The 19,475-nt window shown below is 36.4% G+C and overlaps 2 protein-coding genes across 2 annotated transcripts; one reads left to right on the top strand and one right to left on the bottom strand.

Annotated features, from left to right (window-relative positions):
- Window positions 1-12,811: 12,811 nt before the first annotated feature.
- On the top strand, window positions 12,812-14,258 carry LOC120766792. Its single transcript, XM_040092492.1, has 2 exons — window positions 12,812-13,085; window positions 13,153-14,258. Exons 1-2 carry the CDS (start codon window positions 12,918-12,920, stop codon window positions 14,227-14,229), a joined length of 1,245 nt encoding a protein of 414 aa, XP_039948426.1. The 5' UTR covers window positions 12,812-12,917; the 3' UTR covers window positions 14,230-14,258.
- Window positions 14,259-16,177: 1,919 nt separating this feature from the next.
- Window positions 16,178-19,448, bottom strand: LOC120782621 (ADP-ribosylation factor-like protein 8). Its single transcript, XM_040114988.1, has 4 exons — window positions 19,197-19,448; window positions 17,961-18,115; window positions 17,730-17,891; window positions 16,178-17,672 (listed from the first exon to the last, which is right to left on the bottom strand). The coding sequence occupies exons 1-4, from the start codon at window positions 19,317-19,319 to the stop codon at window positions 17,552-17,554; spliced, it is 561 nt and encodes a 186-aa protein (XP_039970922.1). The 5' UTR covers window positions 19,320-19,448; the 3' UTR covers window positions 16,178-17,551.
- Window positions 19,449-19,475: the final 27 nt, after the last annotated feature.

Raw genomic sequence — 19,475 nt, 5'->3', positions numbered from 1 at the left:
AGCACTGGTGCGCTGATGGCGTCGCCTCCACTGACCGCACATCCCCCAGAGACGCGGGCAATAACTTAAATGAATCCCTTAAAAAGGCAGGCATTGCTAAGACAAAAGGAGAAGAATAACTTGCTGCCCTTTTATTGACTGTGGTAGTCCCAACAGCTATTCATTCGCTTTAGACAATATTTATACGTTTGTGCCTCGAACAATGGTTTCTCCGAAATGCACGCGTATTAACTCGATATGGTACTCGGTGTACGGAAGGTGATGGGACCACACGAACGTAATTATCTGCGCGACATTTCGATTTTCAGGTGGTCTCGCAGATCAATAGCACCATGTTAGGCGCCCTAATTTGATTGAAGCGAATGTGCGCTCTAACTAGGTTAGGTTAGGTTGCATGGTGGATCCCCAAGTAGGGGGAGGACAAGATTTTGCATAGTTCTTGGTGATACAAGAAAAGCTCTTACGCTCGATACTTCAACTGATTGTCTGTTGATGTGAGATCCGAACTAATTAGACCAAATTAAGCCAGTTTCGGTTCGCAATGCCTAACCTCTGCTCCACTGGCAGAAAAAGCAATTTTTTATAAACAATGAATCTGTCTATGTTCCATTGAACCTTTTTACTTTACTTTTTAACCGAATCGGTCTTGAGATTTCGCAATTGGGAACGAACAATATCAGTCGGTATTTCAACTCTTGTTTTCGGAAGGGAAACTGCTTATTCCATCAAAATACGTTTGTATGCTGTAAAGGTAACTCTACCCTTTCGATAGTAACTATCATAACCGACTTCACACCACTTACGCGATTTTAGCCGAGTTTACAACAGCGCGTCAGTCGTGTTATCGTCCATTCGGACGACATGACTTAACCAGCGTAGCCGCTGTCTTTTGAATTGCTGAACTATGGCAATGCCGTCGTATAAATCATCGTTCCTTCGAATGCGATATTCGCCGTGGCCAACGCGCAAAGGACCATAAATCTTCCGCAGAACCGTTCTCTCGAAAACTCGTAACGTCGACTCATCAAATCTTGTCATTGCCCATGCCACTGAACCATTTTGAAGGACGGGGATTATGAGAGACTTCTAGGGTTTAGTCTTTGTTCGTCGAGTACTTTACTTCCCAATTGTCTACTCAGTCCGAAATAGCACCTGGCCGACGTTGTTGTTGGTGTTAATGCTGGTTCCAAGATAGACGAAATTATCTAAGACGGTTTGATGACCAGAGATATTTTGTCTTACCCTCGGATCCTTTTGCTTCGCTTCTTTGTCCAACGACACACATAACTGGAGGGCCACCCTACAAGCCGCAAAGTTTTCTTCATCAAAGGTCGTCCACATCAACATCGTCCAATTCAGGTGTACAAAAAGACATTAATCATGGCTCTATAGCGTTCTCCATGGACTGTTCGTTTATGAATAAATATGGACCAGTGACTTCCTCTGCCTATAGAGCAATCCAAACTGTGACTTTTTGAGGATGTAACGGCATTTTAACAATGGCTTGTTGATTATCGTCACTCTAAGTGCCTCAATTTTATTTATTAACACACCTATTCAACCAAAAATTAGCTTGATTGCTGAACAAAATATTCTTGTGAAAATCGGAATAGGTGGCCATCTCGTTTTTGACCTGGTCACCAAACATGCGACACGCTTGATGACCTTTCGGCTTCAATTCTTGCAGGAGTTGGATTTTGCAAGCCCGCAAGCCAAGATTCTTCCTTAAAATCTTCCACAAAATGTATGCTCACAGCTCCAGTTTTTGCGCCGGATAGCGGATGGGCTCATTCGGGTCTTTTTTTTCAATACTCTGCGACACAAAAGTATATAGAAACTGCAAGAGACCGAGATATTTGGATGGTCCATGTGAAACACGCCAAAAGAGCTGTAGCGCCAAAAGATGATGATGATATACATTACTATTTTATAGTACATACTGGGAGTGAAGGTTGGTGGAGATGTTTTATGTCAAGAGCTCTCCACCAACTACAGCTTCAGAGTTCCTTACTATTGTAGCGTCTGCGAAGCCGAGGTTGCAGTCTTTAGAGTAGCAGTAGATTTACTGCGCCGGAGTGTAGCTTCCTTCAAAGTAGTGACCATTCACTCAGAAAGCAGAGCGGCAATACCAGCCTTAAACTCATTAAAAGTACGTTCAGGGTTGGTCAATGAGTGGCTAACCTCGCTATCAACAGCATCCAGTGTCTTTGCGATATGACCACGGCCACAACGGAATCATGGTGATCTCTTTGCTCTCAGTAAGGCTAGCCTCTCCGTAGTTGTGGAGCTTTTAAAAGGCCCCTGCCGTATTGGCGTCCAAACTGTAAGGTTGATAATGTTACCAGATGCCATATGCAGAAGCTATATGGGAGAAGATTAAGTGGAAACAACTCAACACTATTGTCTTGACTGTCCTGCGTTTGGGAGCTCAAGACTTAAGCACTTGAGATCGTATACCTTCAAACATCCCACTGAACTGGCTAAATTGTTAGTTCGAACACAGGAGTTCTTCTTTTCTATGGCTTCAAAAAAGACTACAGTCTAGCAGTCCACATATGATCTCTATGGATCAGTCATCTAACCTAACCTAACAATTGGCAGTTTTATCTATCCGAGCGCAATAGAAAATATTAAATTTATAAAAATTTGCAAACGTTTTTACACAAACATAACCTAACTTATTTACTCTTCTTTATAAACATATGTATGTATGTATGTAAGTAACGCAAAATTTATTTGAGATACACCTGACCTATCGCACAGCACTTGAATTAAGACAATGAACCGAATTCCTGGTATTTGAAACCAAAAAAAAAATGTGTTTCCCAAAAAAGTAAATAAACAACTTCAACGTTGGCAAACTATGGAAATAAAGAAGCGAAATATAAAATAAATAAATAAGCAGATACAATGAGGACTTTAACTAAAGAGATGCAGGTATCCTTAATTGATCGGATTTCGATCTGGCAAACAGCGCCTTCGCTACTTCCCAACAAGCGGATAGGGTGCGCACTGCGCAGGCGTGCGATTGAATATCTTTGTCACATCGCGAGCGCAGTCTCGTGCACAGGGCACAGGAAACCTCTGCAAATGCAACAGCAAAAACAACAATAGCCACAGTATCCTCAGCTCCCACTGCAAGCGGCTGAAGCGAAAATTTTGCGCGCGATTAACGTTTACGGATCGCGAACTCGCGTTGTTGTCCCGTCCACCAACTGGTTGTTGAAAGTCTGGCGATTTGGAGTTGCTTTTACTCTATTTGATTTGCATATATTTCGATTTTAATTAGTTAACAAGGTGCTTTTCGTTTGTTCGCATTGCATGTTATATCAGCATATTCATGTTCTCGTACCGATGTATATATGCATGTACGTGAGTATTTTGTTGTCATGTATTGTTCGCTGGCAAGTGCTTTGCTGAAACGTACTCGTATGGCACTCGTTTGTACGAGTGTTGTGCTGTTTGGCATGTTGTTAACTGCAGTAGCCAACAAACAGAAGCAACGCGATAAAAGGAAACATCAATATATTTTTAGGACACAATTATACGGAAGGACATCTACAGCTACATAAGAGTCCATATGTCCATAAGTAAGTTTACGAGGCTATTTGGCAAAGTCTGCGCTTTTCTTAAATAAAATAGCTTTTTTATTTATTCATTTTCAATTTAAATTTTCTCTCGCCGACAGGCGCTGGGCAAATACTCAAAATCGTATAAAAAAACCGAAGGTGCTATTGTAATTGTGGAGGAAGGTATGCGTCCGTCCACCATCGCACGCGCCCAACCACTTTATGGAAGATTTTACAGAAGGATCTTAGGTCGGGAACTTACAAAATCCAACTCCTGCAAGAATTGTAGTCGAACAACCAACAAGCACGTCGTACAGCGCAGAAGCTCACTCTATACGCAACCTTTGGTTTCACAAGGCACCGCTAACTGCCGTACGAAACCATCAATTTGTAGAAGGAAACTTTTGTGGAAAGCATTATCTCGTGTCGAAATCGGGCTTTCATTAAAGTAAAATATTATCCCTTATTTACAAAATAAGAATTAAAAATGTGAATTTACCGATTTCAGTAAAAAGTATACAGCTTAGTATTCCAATCCTCAAAGCAGTTTTTAAAGTCAATTTCCGGAACAGCCTTCAATGCGTGCTAAATCGAGCGAATATGGCAAAAAACTCACGAAAAATCAATGCAGTATGCAACGGTGCATTATCGTGGTGCAAAAACTAAGAGTTTTCGGTCCATAATCCGCAAACGACGCATAAAACTCAAATAGTTGACAGTTTGGCCGGTCGGAAGTAATTCGGAGTGCACCACGCCTCGATAATCGAAAACTGGCGACACGGCCTTGATGTTTGACCTGCTTTTACGTGGTTTTTTCGGCTTCAACGCACTTTTGCTACTGTGGCTCTAAAAGTGAATTCTTCGATTTTTACTATGTCTGAATTTATTGAACAAAGAAGTGCCATTTCGCCACATTTTCAACTAATATCTTGCCGCAACCATCGTATTTGCTTGATTTACCTTCGTGTAACTTCTGGCTATTCAGCAATTTACATGACCACTTCAAGGACACCATTTTAACTCAATTAAGGATATAAAAGCTGAATCGAAGAAGACTCTGATGGCCATCACGACGAAGGAATTTTCCAAGTACTATGATGACTGGAAAATTCGTTGGCATAAGTGTATTGCAGCGAGAGGGGATTACTTTGAAGGAGATGAAATGGACAAAGTTCATCTTTCAATTTGATAACAGTAATATGTATATAAGCTACTGTTATCAAATTGAAAGGTGAATTTTGTCCATTTCATCTCCTTCAAAGTAAAAAGTATAGAAAATGCTAATTTTTTTTGAAGGATATAAAAATTTGGCAAAGTCTTAAAATTAGACTAGATTTAAGGTTCGATAAATCGAACATTGAGATGATACGGGTTAAGTATATCAAAATTGAAGTTGTGAACTCTATTTAGTATAGTGAAAACTTTATTAAACAACCGCTCTATTAAGCGGACATTTCCCTCAACCGTGCACATTGACCGATCCCAAGAGTTCATGATGTTTGTTAAAGACTCTATTCTATACAGCGGACCAATCTATTAACCGGACAAAAAAGTCTGTCAGCCCAGTGTCCGATTATAGGGAATTTTACTGAGTTATAAAGTTTTCTTAAAGTTTATACACTTATCTTTTGTCGAATAATACGAATAATTTACTAAACTTGGAATACGCTCTATTAACAGCTACTAGTTAACAACACCAGTGTTGCATTTGATCTTACTACATGGAGATTTCTAAAAGGCAAACCTATCACACTCTCCTCGTAGCACAGATCCACGATGCACAAACAAGAGTCTGGCTAAATTATGCGTGAAATTAAAAGCGAGTTTCGACAGGATTCTTTGGGATCATTAACGATTCCTAGAAGTGCTCTCGCTCATTGAGAAAATCTATGCAGCGCAAAAACACCAACTAATTTAACTTTTTTCCACCTTTTTACTGAAAATATTAAAAAAATTAAAGAAATAAACATTTATGCACCAAATACTTTACTTTTACTCTTTTTAACACTTTAACAGTCAAAATGCATATGTATGTTGCTGTTGTTGCACTACACCTTCATGCATTACTGTAAACTGCTGCACGCACCCTTAAATATAAACAAAACATAAATAAGAAAATTAAGTGATTGCAATCGATTGACATTGTACAAAAATCTGTACCACAAATACCTCACAACACCGCTGCTGTGGCATGCCACAACAAGCGCACATACGCACACACACACACACACACACAACCAAGCAAAGTTTTGTAGCAAAAGAAAAGCAATAAACGAACACATTGTCTCGGAAAGTAAGAGGTGTCACCTACAATACATTCTCGGTCTTGTTTAACAAACACAAAAAAACACGCGAAAGCAACAACAACCAGCTATGCAACACAATGTAGCCACACGGCAAGTGGGTAAGTTTGTACGAATTCGGTTTGATTGTAAGACAGCAACAAAATGCCATTGGAAATTCCTCGGCAATGTCATCAATTAAATGCGAGCAATGAAAACCTTCACACCTGAGAACTTAATTTGGACTTAAAATAACTCGCAGTTGATTAAGTAAGTCGGCGGTGAGTAGGAATTTGCTTATTTGGCGTGTGAAATTCTTGGTTTGTTGAATGGAATCGAAATCAATGTTGCTACAAGTTGAAGGTGTCTTTTGTATTTATTATGTATTTATCAATTATTTTATTTATTTTTTTGTGTAAATTGACAAGAAGGGTATATATGTATGTATTTTCATAGAAGAAAGGCAATTGAAACATTCAGTCAAAGCACTTCAAAACCTTCAATATGCAACGCATCCTCGCGGAAGTGATTAACTGAACAACAACACAATATACTTAAACTTCTATGAAAAATGATTTTTTCTCATATTTAGATATCTTTGATAATAACACGCTAAAGTTTCTCTCAAAACTGCAACCAATGCAATAGATATTCAGACAAAACACAGTAATTTTGTAGTTTTAACAAAAATGTAGCACACAAATTTAAAAAAAATATTAAAATTTACACTGAAGAAGTGTGAGGCAATTATGTATTTATATGCGCCATTCTTTAAATTTATGTTATATGAAGAAGAATTGAGCAAGTTCGTGGCTTAAGTCTTCTGTTAACTGAGCGGATTATGCATGCAAGCTGCTTTAAAATGTCGTGCGCAGGGTTGCATGGCAACCAGACATGCTTCATTTTGATTCCTAAGCTTTGACTTCAAAAAATACTGCTAATACCACAAAATGTGTTGAAAAATGTTAAAGTGAGTGCAAAGCAACCATTCGCTAGGAGCTTGCTGAGTTCAAAATGACTTAGAAAGAGAGTGAAATGAAGCTCATTCAGATAGCTGACACTGTAAAGCTATCAGAGTAACGAGTTGAACAAATAGCTCAGGAATATTTGGAGAAACAAAGATTAACTATTAAAAAATTAAAATGAAGGCAAAATTGCTTGCAGCAGGTCGCCTGTGACTTTTTTGTTTTCTCGGATCGCAAAAGAATGCTCGCAGGAGAGAAATTTGTAAACAATGGAGGGATAATTCCGATACTTAAGGCTTTTTCGATAAACAAATACAAATTCTGGTACAAAACTTGTATCAATAATTTCGAAATCACTATATGATAATCGGTGGATGGCAAGTATGTTGAGCAATACATAATGTCGAATCAAAAAAAAATGTATGCCAAAATTAAACCAAATATATAATTTCACTACATTCTACTCTAAATACACTTCCTTAGCAGATATCCATCAATACTTTTTAAATACCGATCGGAAGGAAATAACTGTAAATAAACAACAAAAATTATCGAAAGTTTATTTGGGAACATTAGCCTACATTTAAATGTTATTTAACCAACCTGAGCTTGTTAGGCTGGGTTGGTTCTTCTTGTTCTCAAAGAAAAGCAATATTTTTACTTTTCCTCTTACCGAAAATGGTAAAGGTCAAGATGTATATTCGCCAAGATTTACGATTTATTCCATTGTTCCAACATTTTGAAGATGCGTTGGAAATCTACTATTCGTGTGCTTCTTCTTCGGCATATGTCATTCAATTCAAGTATAAACAACAATAATTTTTCTTCACTCTTGTCAAACCTTACGCCTGAAAAAGTGCTTTTGGGTAAATTTTTCTTTCTTCTTTTATATGAAGAAACTCTCAGCCAAAAGTCATCGTTTAATATTAACAGGCTCTAGCTGACCGATTGAGGTGGTGATTTTGGTTTAGAAAAGGAAGAACGCTCTGGTTGGCCAAAGAAGTTTAACGAAGAGAAACTGGAAGTACTAATCAATAAAGATTGTTGTAAAACACAAGATGAGCTCGCAGAAACTTTGAGAATCACTCAAGCAACCCAGATATATTTAAAAGCAAAGAAATTTGCTGTCATATGAATTGAAGGCAAGATGCGAAAGACGATTTTGCATGAGAAATGCTGGATTATGACTGTTGACGAAAAATTGCTTCGTTACGGCAATCCTAATGCAAAAAATCATATGTGAAACCTGGCCAATCACCAACAACAAAGTCAAATATCCATGACGCCAAAGTAAAGTTGGGCGTCCAGTATTATAACCTTTCCAAAACCTAGATAAAACCATTAACGAGAAACACCACCAAAAAGCGCCCGGAATGTGCTACAGTGTCGATTTAGCCACGTCCTTCTGTGTGTCCTCGACTTTTCAGATATCGATCGGAAATTTCATTGATGTTGTTGTCGAAGATTTTGCACTTTTGTCGGAACCGACGATATTCCCTATAAAATACATTACAAAACTGTCATACAACTTAGCTATCAAAATCGTGTCCTTGTACGGAAAATTATTTATTTGACAAGAGGTCTTCACGAAGTTAGACTTGGATTATTATCAAATGTAGTTCTACAATTTCCGAACAAATTGTTCAGTACGAGCCACCAGAGTATATTAAGCGATCTAAATCAGGATAACAATCTTTAGAACAGAACTTTTTTCTTAATTAGGTAAACTTAATTCCGCTTAAGGGATCGTCTCAGTGCGAAATTTTCGAAAAATCTACTTTTTTGTTGCATTATCAGATGGTACAGTTATCCGGAAAGTAATAAGACTTTCTTCCACCGCGCCTGTACTACGGACCGTGAGCGCACCGCCTGGATTCTAGAGGGCTTTCCTAACTAACGAACGAGCGTCTGGAGAGTCTAGATAAACATTTTCGCGCGACGTATGCAAGCCGAAAATGCAACATGCATTATTATGATCAAGTAGGCTTACCCAGATGTTGCTTTAGCAAGAAGTGGTGTGTTTCAGTGGCACCTGGCCTTTTTGGAGGGCTGGGAAGAGGTCGCTGATGAAGACCAAAAGAATGAGGAAATTCAAAGGAAAAACGATGCTCATTGTCTTTTTCGCCATCAAAGGCATCGTCCACGGGAGTTTATTCTTCGTGAACAAACCGTCAACGTCAAGTTTTGAAAGTGGAATTCCTCAAGAGACTCAAGCGAAGGGTCAATTGGGTCCGACAAGACATTGCAGCCGATTGGAAGTTGCACCTCGACAACGCACGGCTCACACCGCCTTTCTTTTGAACAGCCACCTAACCAAGGCCGGCATCCCAATACTTCCACAGTGGCCCTACAGCCCTGATGTGGCCCCGGACTTTTTTGGTTCCTTGCCCGAAAAGGCCGATGAAAGGGGATCCAAGCAGCATGCAACTCGGCTTTCAAGACTACTCCGAAAAATGTCTTCCGTGAGGCCTTCAATGCTTGGAAATCGCGCTGGAGCGCTGCATCGACGCCTTTGGTAGGTATTATAGCTCCAGCACAATCGAAGTTACTGCTTTTTTTTATTTTTAACTAATTTCTGTTTTTGCAAATACTCAATATAAGGGGCTGAACTGGCATGCTTTTAATAAAACAATATTTTTATATTTGCTCCATCGTACAGCGTTTATAGTAATTTGCATACTTTGGCGCATACATACTTACGCAACATTTAAACATTAACATTGTAGAATTACTACATGGCTGCGAGCAAAACCAAGCGCAACAAAAACAGAAATTTTTTTTTTAATTTTTTATATTTTTTTTACTTAATTTTTTATTTTATTTTTTATTTTTTTTCTCAATTAAAATAAACAACTACATTTGTGCGATAGAAATCTCAAAGTGTGACCACAATTGTACCAGTAAATTTATGAACATTTCACGGCACTGCTAAGACACAAGCCAAAAGCCATCGGACACAATGAAGTCAAGCGCACAAAAGACTCGCTTATAGAACAAGCCACAAGGCAAACTGCAACAAAAAAAAAAACTGCGGAAAAAATTAAAAACCAGAAAGAATTATTTATTAAAGCGACATAAAGTACGCGTACACCCGGCAATCACGTAACTTCTTTATACTAATTTTTTTATGAGACAACTTTTCGGCAAAAACATAACTGCCACAACAAGAAGCATTGAGCGCTAAAAAAGTGTGTATGCAAAATTAAAAAGGAGAAGAATTACTAGCACTTAGTTAATGAGTTGTGTAAACGGTGTGCCATATGCGCGCGATTTCAATGCTTGCTTTTATGCGGCACAAGTACACAACATGTAAAAAGTAGCTTAACGCATAAGTATTAAAAATAAAAAAATCAGAAAAAATTTTTTTTTTTAATTATATTTGTGGATAGTGGAAAAGACACACACAGGCGAGCTGAGCTGGCGGTGACATTTAAAGGTGCGCTGTTGGGTCAGCCGCACGCTGCGGACGCGTGTGTGCGCATGCGCAACGCACGACGACGCGCCTTCCGCCAAATTTCGGCTTTTTCTTTGACATTACGCTAATATTTGCAATGGAAATGCAAATGCAAAAAAGAATTATAATTAAATAAGTTTTCGCATGCACCCAGCGTATTTTGTCAGCGCTGCTTTGTCGGCGGCGGCTGCGCAAACTTCAAAAGAACGGTAGCGCCAACAAGACTTAGACAACCAGCAATGCGCATGTCGCAAATACATATGCTATGTACATATGTAATATATATGCATATATGTAGATAGTAAGTTCTTTGGGCGTTTCGGCCGCACTTGGAAGGTGACCAAAATTTCTGGCTAACCACGCTTTAAAAACGCTTGAATATTAATAAGCCGGACGACTTGCACCCTTACGGACTTTGCGCCAAGACACACAGCTGACTTTTTAATGCTTCTTTTTTAGGATTTTTGGTTTTTTTTTATTTTTTATTTTATTATTATTTTAATTTTTTTTTATTCATTTTTTTTTTTTAATTTTTCCTTACCTTGTTGGTCATTACCGCTGCTGCGTTAGCCGCTCTTCATGCTTTCTTATGTTTATTTCTTTATAATTTGTTTACGTAAAATCATCGCCATAGCAAAGAGATCTCGGTCCGGGCGCAGTTTATTCAAATAAATGTGGCGGCTTGTTGGACAAACTTTTAAGTGAAAAAATTTGCATACCAGTTTTTGGTTATCGCCGACATTGTGTTCGGCAATGCTGTTTGTTGTAATCGTAGTATGTGCAAACACATACAAACATGCCAAAATAATGACTAACGGACAGCTAGTTTAGGTCAAAAGGCGTTACCTACTGGCCTAGGTTGAAAAAAAGTTCATTTATATATTTTTTAATTTTTGCCAAGCTGATTTTGACACCGATTTATAACGGTTACTTAGTGTTAATTAGCAGCTAATGCTTATGAACGTTAGGATGTATGGATTCATGCTCTTCAAATGGATGCTGGCTCACGCGATTTGGCCACTTTTTCCTTTTTTGTCGCAACCTAACCTAAAAAATTTAACATGAAAATATTTCGCTTTTCAAACAAAGCAAAAGAACTTGAAAGAACTCTTATCTTTATAGCAAAGTCTAAAAAATACCCTTTATTATTCGAAGACTTGCAGCGTATTTCCAGTACTAGCTTTGGTAGCCAAGCGGATGACACTTTTGGCAATCTCATCAGCTCCTTCATTTCTCATTAATGTCCTTGTGGACCGCACCCTAAGCAGTTCCTACTGGGATGTTTTCGTAGAAATCACCCTTGCAGCCACCTGCTTGGAGCGGAACCGCCTCCTAGGAGCATCAACAGGTCTTTCTTTGACCACGTCGACGACATCGTACAGTACGCCGACCGGATTTCGGACGCAACTGATTTCCAACAGGTACTGACCGCCATTCGCAGTGGAGCTATCAACACCTTCTCCGACTCCCTTCCCGTGAATGGCGTTCTTGGAGTCAAACCACCACCCATCGCAGACGAACGGCTCGAGTTGCCGCGAGAAATGCGAATGACCCTAGCGCAGCTTCGTTCTGGATATTGTAGCAGGTTAAACTCCTATCTATCCAGAATAGACGCCGACATATCCAATGTATTTCCTGCATGCAACGAGTCTCCGGATGACGCTGACCACCTCTTTGCATGCCCTGTCAACCCTACTCATCTAACACCCTTTTCCCTTTGGTCCGACCCCGTCGAAACAGCACGTTTCCTGGCCGTCCCGCTAGACGACAACATAGATAACCCTTACCATCCTAACGGGGATTGAGAAACCGTTGAAACAACCACAACAACAACTCATGTTCATCCTAGTGTATTCTTACATGCGTAGAGGACGCCACTGGCATTTTTGAGCCTCTCTTCCACATTGAGTTCCAACATCAGTTTGCTGTCCAAAATTACTCTCCTTAAATTGTTGAGTTTCGGCAGTTCCCACGCCGGGACTTGTACCTATTTGTTTAGAGTACCATATTCATACCTTTAGGTTAACAATATCGGTTAGTTAGCCTTAAAATAGGTAAGTACATATGTATATCCTGAAAATTTTTAAACGATTGATATGAATGATTGATAAATGACTGTCTCTTGCTCTGTTTGATGCTCCTTAAGAACTATTAAATGAATATTCGAAACTCTGATGCTATTTGACATGATATTTTTTTGTATTTTTATTTGAAGGAATTATTTAAGATTTTAGCAAAAATATCTATATTTTGTCGCTGTAAATTGTTATTATTCAAAATATTTCTGTTATATATGTATGTATGTAATAATGTCTTACTTACATATTAAGGCAACTTGTAGCATCTACATAAATACTATATACATATGTATATATAAATGTATATATAAATGTATGTTTGTAGAACATAAACTGTTATACAGTTTCACGTATACCTAAAGAAAAGCAAACTAGTGACGTACAAGCGATCAGGCAGCCTTATTTTAACATCTGTTCTTTGCCAAAATGCAGCCAACTTCGCCTTAAAACAACCGCCATTATATTTTGAAAAACGAAAAAGTCGCGCTATATTTTCATAATTTTCCTTTCATCGGCAACAAACAGTAAATAAGCAAAGCCAATTTATTCAACAAAGAAACAAATTGATCATGGGCGCTAAACAAACGAAAATTGAGGGCACTTATTTGCCAGAGACACCTATAGTTCCAACTGGGTCATCATGTGTGCCGATTGTCATGGAAAATACATTTGAATATGAGGAAATTAATGATGTACAGGATCCACGTTCCCCAAATATGTGCAGAACACCTATCAGTGTAATTATTGCTAAACTAGCCGTTAATAATATATGTAATTACAATAAATACGTCACTTCTTTTATAGATTTTTTCGACGAAAAATCAAACCACCGTCGGTTTACAAAATGTTGAAGTGAATCGTGATTCCGAGAGTGCAGTTGCACAACTGCGTAAAAGAATCTTCAAAGGATTTTCCTACAACCTAAACGATCCACGTTCACCTGGTTACCAATTCAATCGTACGCCGATATCATTTGACGACTCGCAAGATAAAATTTTAAACCTAGATGATACATTTGCTGATTTATTTGCCGGCACTCAACCACAACCGATCACATCGGAGGACCTAAAATTGAAACCTAGCATAGAACTGCCTTCAAATAAAAATGCAGAAGAAATTGTATCCGCAGAAGAATTCATTAATGCGATTGATAAAATTAGTAATAGCATAGATTTTGCACCTAAAAATACTACTTATGAAGTAAAAACAAAGATCGACACTATTGAAGAAGTTGTTGAATGTTCAGAATCCTATAAAGAAAAGTCTTTAAGTGAAAAAGAAGATGTTATAATACCTAAGCCCGTTTCACTTCAACGCACACCAAAAATTATACAAGATGAGATTGATCCACGTTCGCCCACATTTGGTGTTGACCGAACACCTATAATGTTCAACGATGATGACGATGAAACTACCGAAAGCGTTCTGTTAGAAAGCATATTAGCAACACTTTCGCTTGACATGAGTGATAATAGTATTTGCTCAACTAGTTCAAATAATCAAAAGACTGTCGTGGAAGCAAACAAACCCGATCGACAAGGTCAACTATTTAGAAAAATTACACATAAACGTATGCGCCGCACACGCGCTAATGAAAAAATTCCATTACCCACACGCCGTATTACAAAAGAATTGCAAATATCGCCGCAACGTGTAGCATCTGAAAATTCGGAAAATGGGCCTATGAATATGAAATCACTTAAATTAAAACAAAAAGACTCTAATGAAAATGGCATAAAGAGAACACCATTTAGCTGCATCAAAAATAGCAATGAATTTCATTCAAGAATAACGGAAAAAAATAAAATGATTAAATCGCGCTTGGAATACAACGATGAGAGTATATCTAACAAAATTCACATCGACTCATTGACCAATTAGCTTTGTACTCAAAGGTTTAAGTAATTCATTTAATTACTTCAGCAAAGTAAACTATAATTATCATTTTTTACAATTTTACATATATGTATATGTTTTTTTATGTTGCACTTACCTAGCTTATTGTCAAGTATAAATGTTAAGGCTGAGATTTTAATTAAAATGGCATATTTTATAAGTTTTTTTATGTGTGGTTCAATTATGAAAGTTTGGTGTAACTGAATCATACCTTTTTTCTGCACATTTACCTAATAAAAAGTAAGAATTTATTTTAATGTTTATTTTTATAGTAGAAGATGGGTAGATCCTTTAAGGTCTCATAAATTAAAATTTAAACGTTGTTTTTATCGCAGCCATCACGAAGATTGGAAAATAGAAAATAATTACCGCTTTTCGTATTGAAAATACTTTCTAGCAGACATTGAGTCTAGCTTGATATCCTTCATTAGCTCTTAGCGTATGCTCATCGCATTTAAACAAGTGTGTATGCTGCACATTTATCAAAACTATACGTGCACATTCCTAATGTTTTGAAGAAACGACACGCGCTACGTTACAAAGATTAATAGAAACTGCCCATTCAAAAGGAATAAGTAGCAGAATTCAAAAGCAATAAATGTACATCCATAGATTTATGGTAATCGAACACAGAACGGAAATGCCTTACACCTAAATTCCTTCATTAAACATTAGAAAAATATTTATGAGCTCACTGGCTGAGTCAAAGTTATGCATACAAACAAATCGCCCAGCGCATCCCGTTGCATAGGAACAAAGCAGCCACCAGTCAATTTGTGTGAGTGTGTAAGCAGTTCAATATTTCTTGGAATCAGGCAGTGGCTACACTGCTACCTGCATAAATAATTAGTGATTTAAAGACATGTCGTAGGCAAGGCTGTTGTAAATTGTAAATGCTATTCAGTTTGTATCAAAAAGTTGTTGGCTTCCTGAATTTACTCATATTGGCAGGCCTTGGCTATATGGGTGGCATAGAAGTGACTCACAAAGCATACTTATGTATGTATTTGCATTCACTGTCATTAGGTTTAAATTTTTTTATATAAGCTTAAGAAATACTTGTAAATTTCAAAAAATAATTTTTTTCTTGTTCTTGCTTATATATCGAATGTTTGAAAATATTATTCGAAAATTATAAGTTGATGCGACAAATGGTTTCGGAAATATTTGTGAACACTTTAAACGCGTTTTTCCGGAAATGCTGTTTTCAGAGTCGGTGAGCAAAATTTCTTTGAGACGGCTGGACTGATCGGCTTAAAATTTTCACTTGACTTTTTGGATTTATTTTCGAATTTTAAAATTAAATATTTATTACTTCAACTAAGTTTTATTCAATTATTTGATATTTATGACTGTCTAATTATAATGCAGCACATCGTTTCACGAAGAGGTCAAATGCCAATTGCCTACCTTTACAAATTTTACATTATAATACATTCTTATAAAAACCAGCAAAAGACACGTGGAAAGCTAATAAATCAACGAGAATATCCAATGCGTTAGAATAAATTAATATTAAACTGAAATTATTCAATATTATGCTATAGTGATCCAATATCAGCAGTTCCGATAAATAACCAGCTTTTTCAGAAGAAAAGCACTTGTGCAAAATTTCAGATCAATATCTCATAAACTGAGGGATTCATTTGCATATACACAGACAGACGGATATGGCTATATCAACTCAAATCGTCATGCTGACCGTTTATGTTTATATTTTATAGGGTTCCCGACGTGTTTCCTTCTGTCTATATACATATGTAATGGGGTTCCCGACGTGTTTCCTTCTGTGGATTACAAACTTCGGGACAAGATTAATATACACTACTCAGAAAATACAAATTATCCTTGACACCCGTGATTAGAAATATTTCTTTGTCACAAAGTTAGTAAATAATCGTTATTTTTGTTTTATTAAATGGAGTAAACTCAATTGTGGTTTTTATTTAAAGTTTTTTATTTTACTTAGAATTGTTCATATATAATCGTTTTGTTTACACTTTTATTTACTTCTTTTTGTTATTTTGTTATTACTAAGCATTACTATCTTTTGAGAACTTTTCATGTTTTAAACACTATGCTATGAGTCCTTGTGTAAATTTAGGAAATGTTGATGAATAAATCATTTAAACCAATTCAACGTGTGTGGCAACAAGATGTGCACACTTTTTTCCAAACCGTGTACACACGCACAAACACACACATATGCTAAATAAGAAAAGACGAAAATATTTATTTTACATGAGAAAGGTTTTCATGCGTTATCTTTTTGTGTTTTCCTTTTATAACTCGATTAAATACATATAATAAACAATGCTTAATAATTGTGTTTCACATTTCGATATCAAACGTGTAGTAATGCACTTCGTTCAGTGTCTTGCGTTTATAGTTGGCTTATTTTCATTTGTTAAAATTATTTTATTAACCACCAGTTTGCGCTTATTATAGTTATCAAAAAACAATATAGACGCGTACTCAACAAGGTAGGTTCTTAGCGAACTTTCATAAGAGAAAATGTAGCCTACAAATTCGAATTAAAAATATACATACATATGTAAATATAAATGAAATTTCTAAATATAGCATTTAAATGTAAATAATATAGTTATATATATAATATTTTGTAATCACACCGAGCGCTAGAAAACTATTCCTGTTTAGATTTGACTAAACTTAAGAATTGAGACATTGAAAGTGGACAAATGTGTTTTAAACTAAAAGTTTGACATACATACAGGTCAGTGCATATTCAATAATATTGTTGTGATACATTTTACAAATTTGTTTTACTGTTGAATTTGAATTTTTTTGTACTAAATGAGCTAAACGTGCAAAAACCACTTTTTACCACACTTTTCTTTTTTCAATTTCAAAATAAATTTAACTTGTTCGAATAAAGCTTTCAAGATGTAGTTCGTAATCACAAATGCACGATTGGAAATGTATTTTTAGCTAAATTATGGTTTTCTTTAGTCGTAATTTTGACATTTCATTTTTGTCAATTCACTTTAAACGAATATATTGTTTATCTATTTAGTGTATCAACATGCGTAATCACACCTGCATACATTTATCTCATTTGATTCATACAAAGTGTAGCAATGAATGTTTTTTTGGTTTTATTTTTTGTTTAATTAAAATGCCTAATTGTTTTGCAGTTTCTACGGTTTTTATCATTTTCTTGTTGTTGTTCGTTTTAATTGTTAATTGTTATTTATTTGTATTTTCATTGTCTTATAATTATGCTCACGCCACATAAATTTTGCTTTCTACAGCAACAGCACTAGTAAACTATAGGCATAATTTTCTAACGGCTTTGGCTTTTTGAGTGTGCGATCAACCATTGCAGCGTTATGTCGATGTTGTCCTTTTCCTTGCATGAAATGCTGTAACAACAAATTTCTCTGTCTTGTATACTTGCTAGGTTCCTGAAAAGTTAAAACATCTATTTGTAAATAGGTTCTAAATTTATAAATTACGCTTACATTCGCTCAATTAGGCCGGTTTCATCAAGTGCACCTGGAAGATCACGTTTATTACCTAGCACCAACACAGGTATACCCGCTAGCTGCGGTTTATCTAGCAATGAATGCAATTCATTTCTAGATGCCTCCATTTTATCCAAGTCAGCTGCATCCACCATATATCTAAGTTTGTTAAATATTTGTTACAGTTATCAGAATATTTTCACAAATCACAATCAATAGAGTATTTACACAATAGCATTTACACCGCGACAATATCGCTCCCACATCGATCTGAATCTTGGTTGCCCGCCGATATCCCAAACTTTAATAGTAACATTGCCTTTGGTGATTTTACGCATATTGAAACCAACAGTCGGTATCATATCCTCGGCAAATTGTCCAGACTGCAAAGAAAAATATTAAACATTATAAAACGACATACATATTTGTATAACTAAAAGCAACAACAACAATAGTTTCAATATGTAAGTATACATATACATATGTACAATCATGCATATATGGTATTAATATTTTCAATATTGTAAGTAGGTAATTGAGATCAACAGTGCAATCAGTATTTAAATACAAACAGGTCTACATATACACAATGGATTATATTTACTGCATTATGTTATCACCAACAAATGCAACAACACTATATGAGTCATTGGCAAACTTAAAAGTTTATTACCCCAATCGCTGGATAAAACTAAGAATGGAATAAACTTTATTGTTTGTTTTTGTACCGTACAAGTTATTACATTACAAAGCAAATCCTATATCAACAAAATGTATATATACATATGTATATGTATTACAATGTAATGTTTAATTTGATTTCCTGCATGCTATTTAATATGTAGACAAATTGATAGCTCTTTTCAGTATCTTTTTTGTTTGCATACATACATATGTGTATTAAATATAATTTAGCCGTACAAATAAAAGTGCGTGTTAAAGAAGCAATTGTGTCTTAGTGCAGAGGGGGGCCCGAAGTCATGTGCGATCAGATGACAGTTTATTGATTTCTATTAAAATCGTCTTTCATATCTATATTTTCGTTAGCTTCACATTGTCTGTTTTGCAGAAGCCAAAAGTAAGCTAATCTACAGTCATAATTAGTACAAGTGTGAATTACAATAAAAACATATAAACAAATCACAGAACAATAGCTCGAATGTTTGTAGTTTGATAGCTGCAAAGTATATAACGATTGTTATGGGGGCAGTGACGCAAAGCAACAGCAAATACTATAGAGAGCAATAGACGCATATTTAATGAAAAAATTTCGGTGGGGAGTGGCGTTAGTTGATGGTCATAAGGGATCTTTTTTCGCACACCGAAAAGAAAAATGGGATTGCCTTAGGGTGTCACTATAAACGCACATTATTTGTGCGGGCATTAACGAATACTTAAGCGTTTAGAATTACGGGTGGGTGTTTGGAAAATGATTTCGCACACGCACTATCGCAAAATACTCACTGCAATAACATTCACGAACGTTGTTTTGCCTGAATATTGTAATCCAACTAGCGTCAGTTCCATTTCTTCTTTCCAGAAAATGCTCTTAAACCAATCCAGTATTCTGTTAATTAACGCTAACATATTGATCACGGTTTTCGTATAAATTTATATAAATTTTCACTATTAATTGCTTTGTCGCAGCCTTTTTTCACTATTACACTTTTTCCTTTACACCAAATGCGAAATGACAAATTTTTCCTTTCTTCTTCTACTGCGCTGTTGACTTGAGGAGAAGAA

Source organism: Bactrocera tryoni, chromosome 1, assembly GCF_016617805.1.
Source record: "Bactrocera tryoni isolate S06 chromosome 1, CSIRO_BtryS06_freeze2, whole genome shotgun sequence".
Classification (NCBI taxonomy): domain Eukaryota; kingdom Metazoa; phylum Arthropoda; class Insecta; order Diptera; family Tephritidae; genus Bactrocera; species Bactrocera tryoni.
Note: the sequence above shows the minus strand (reverse complement) of the source record. Positions and strands in the feature narration are given on the sequence as shown.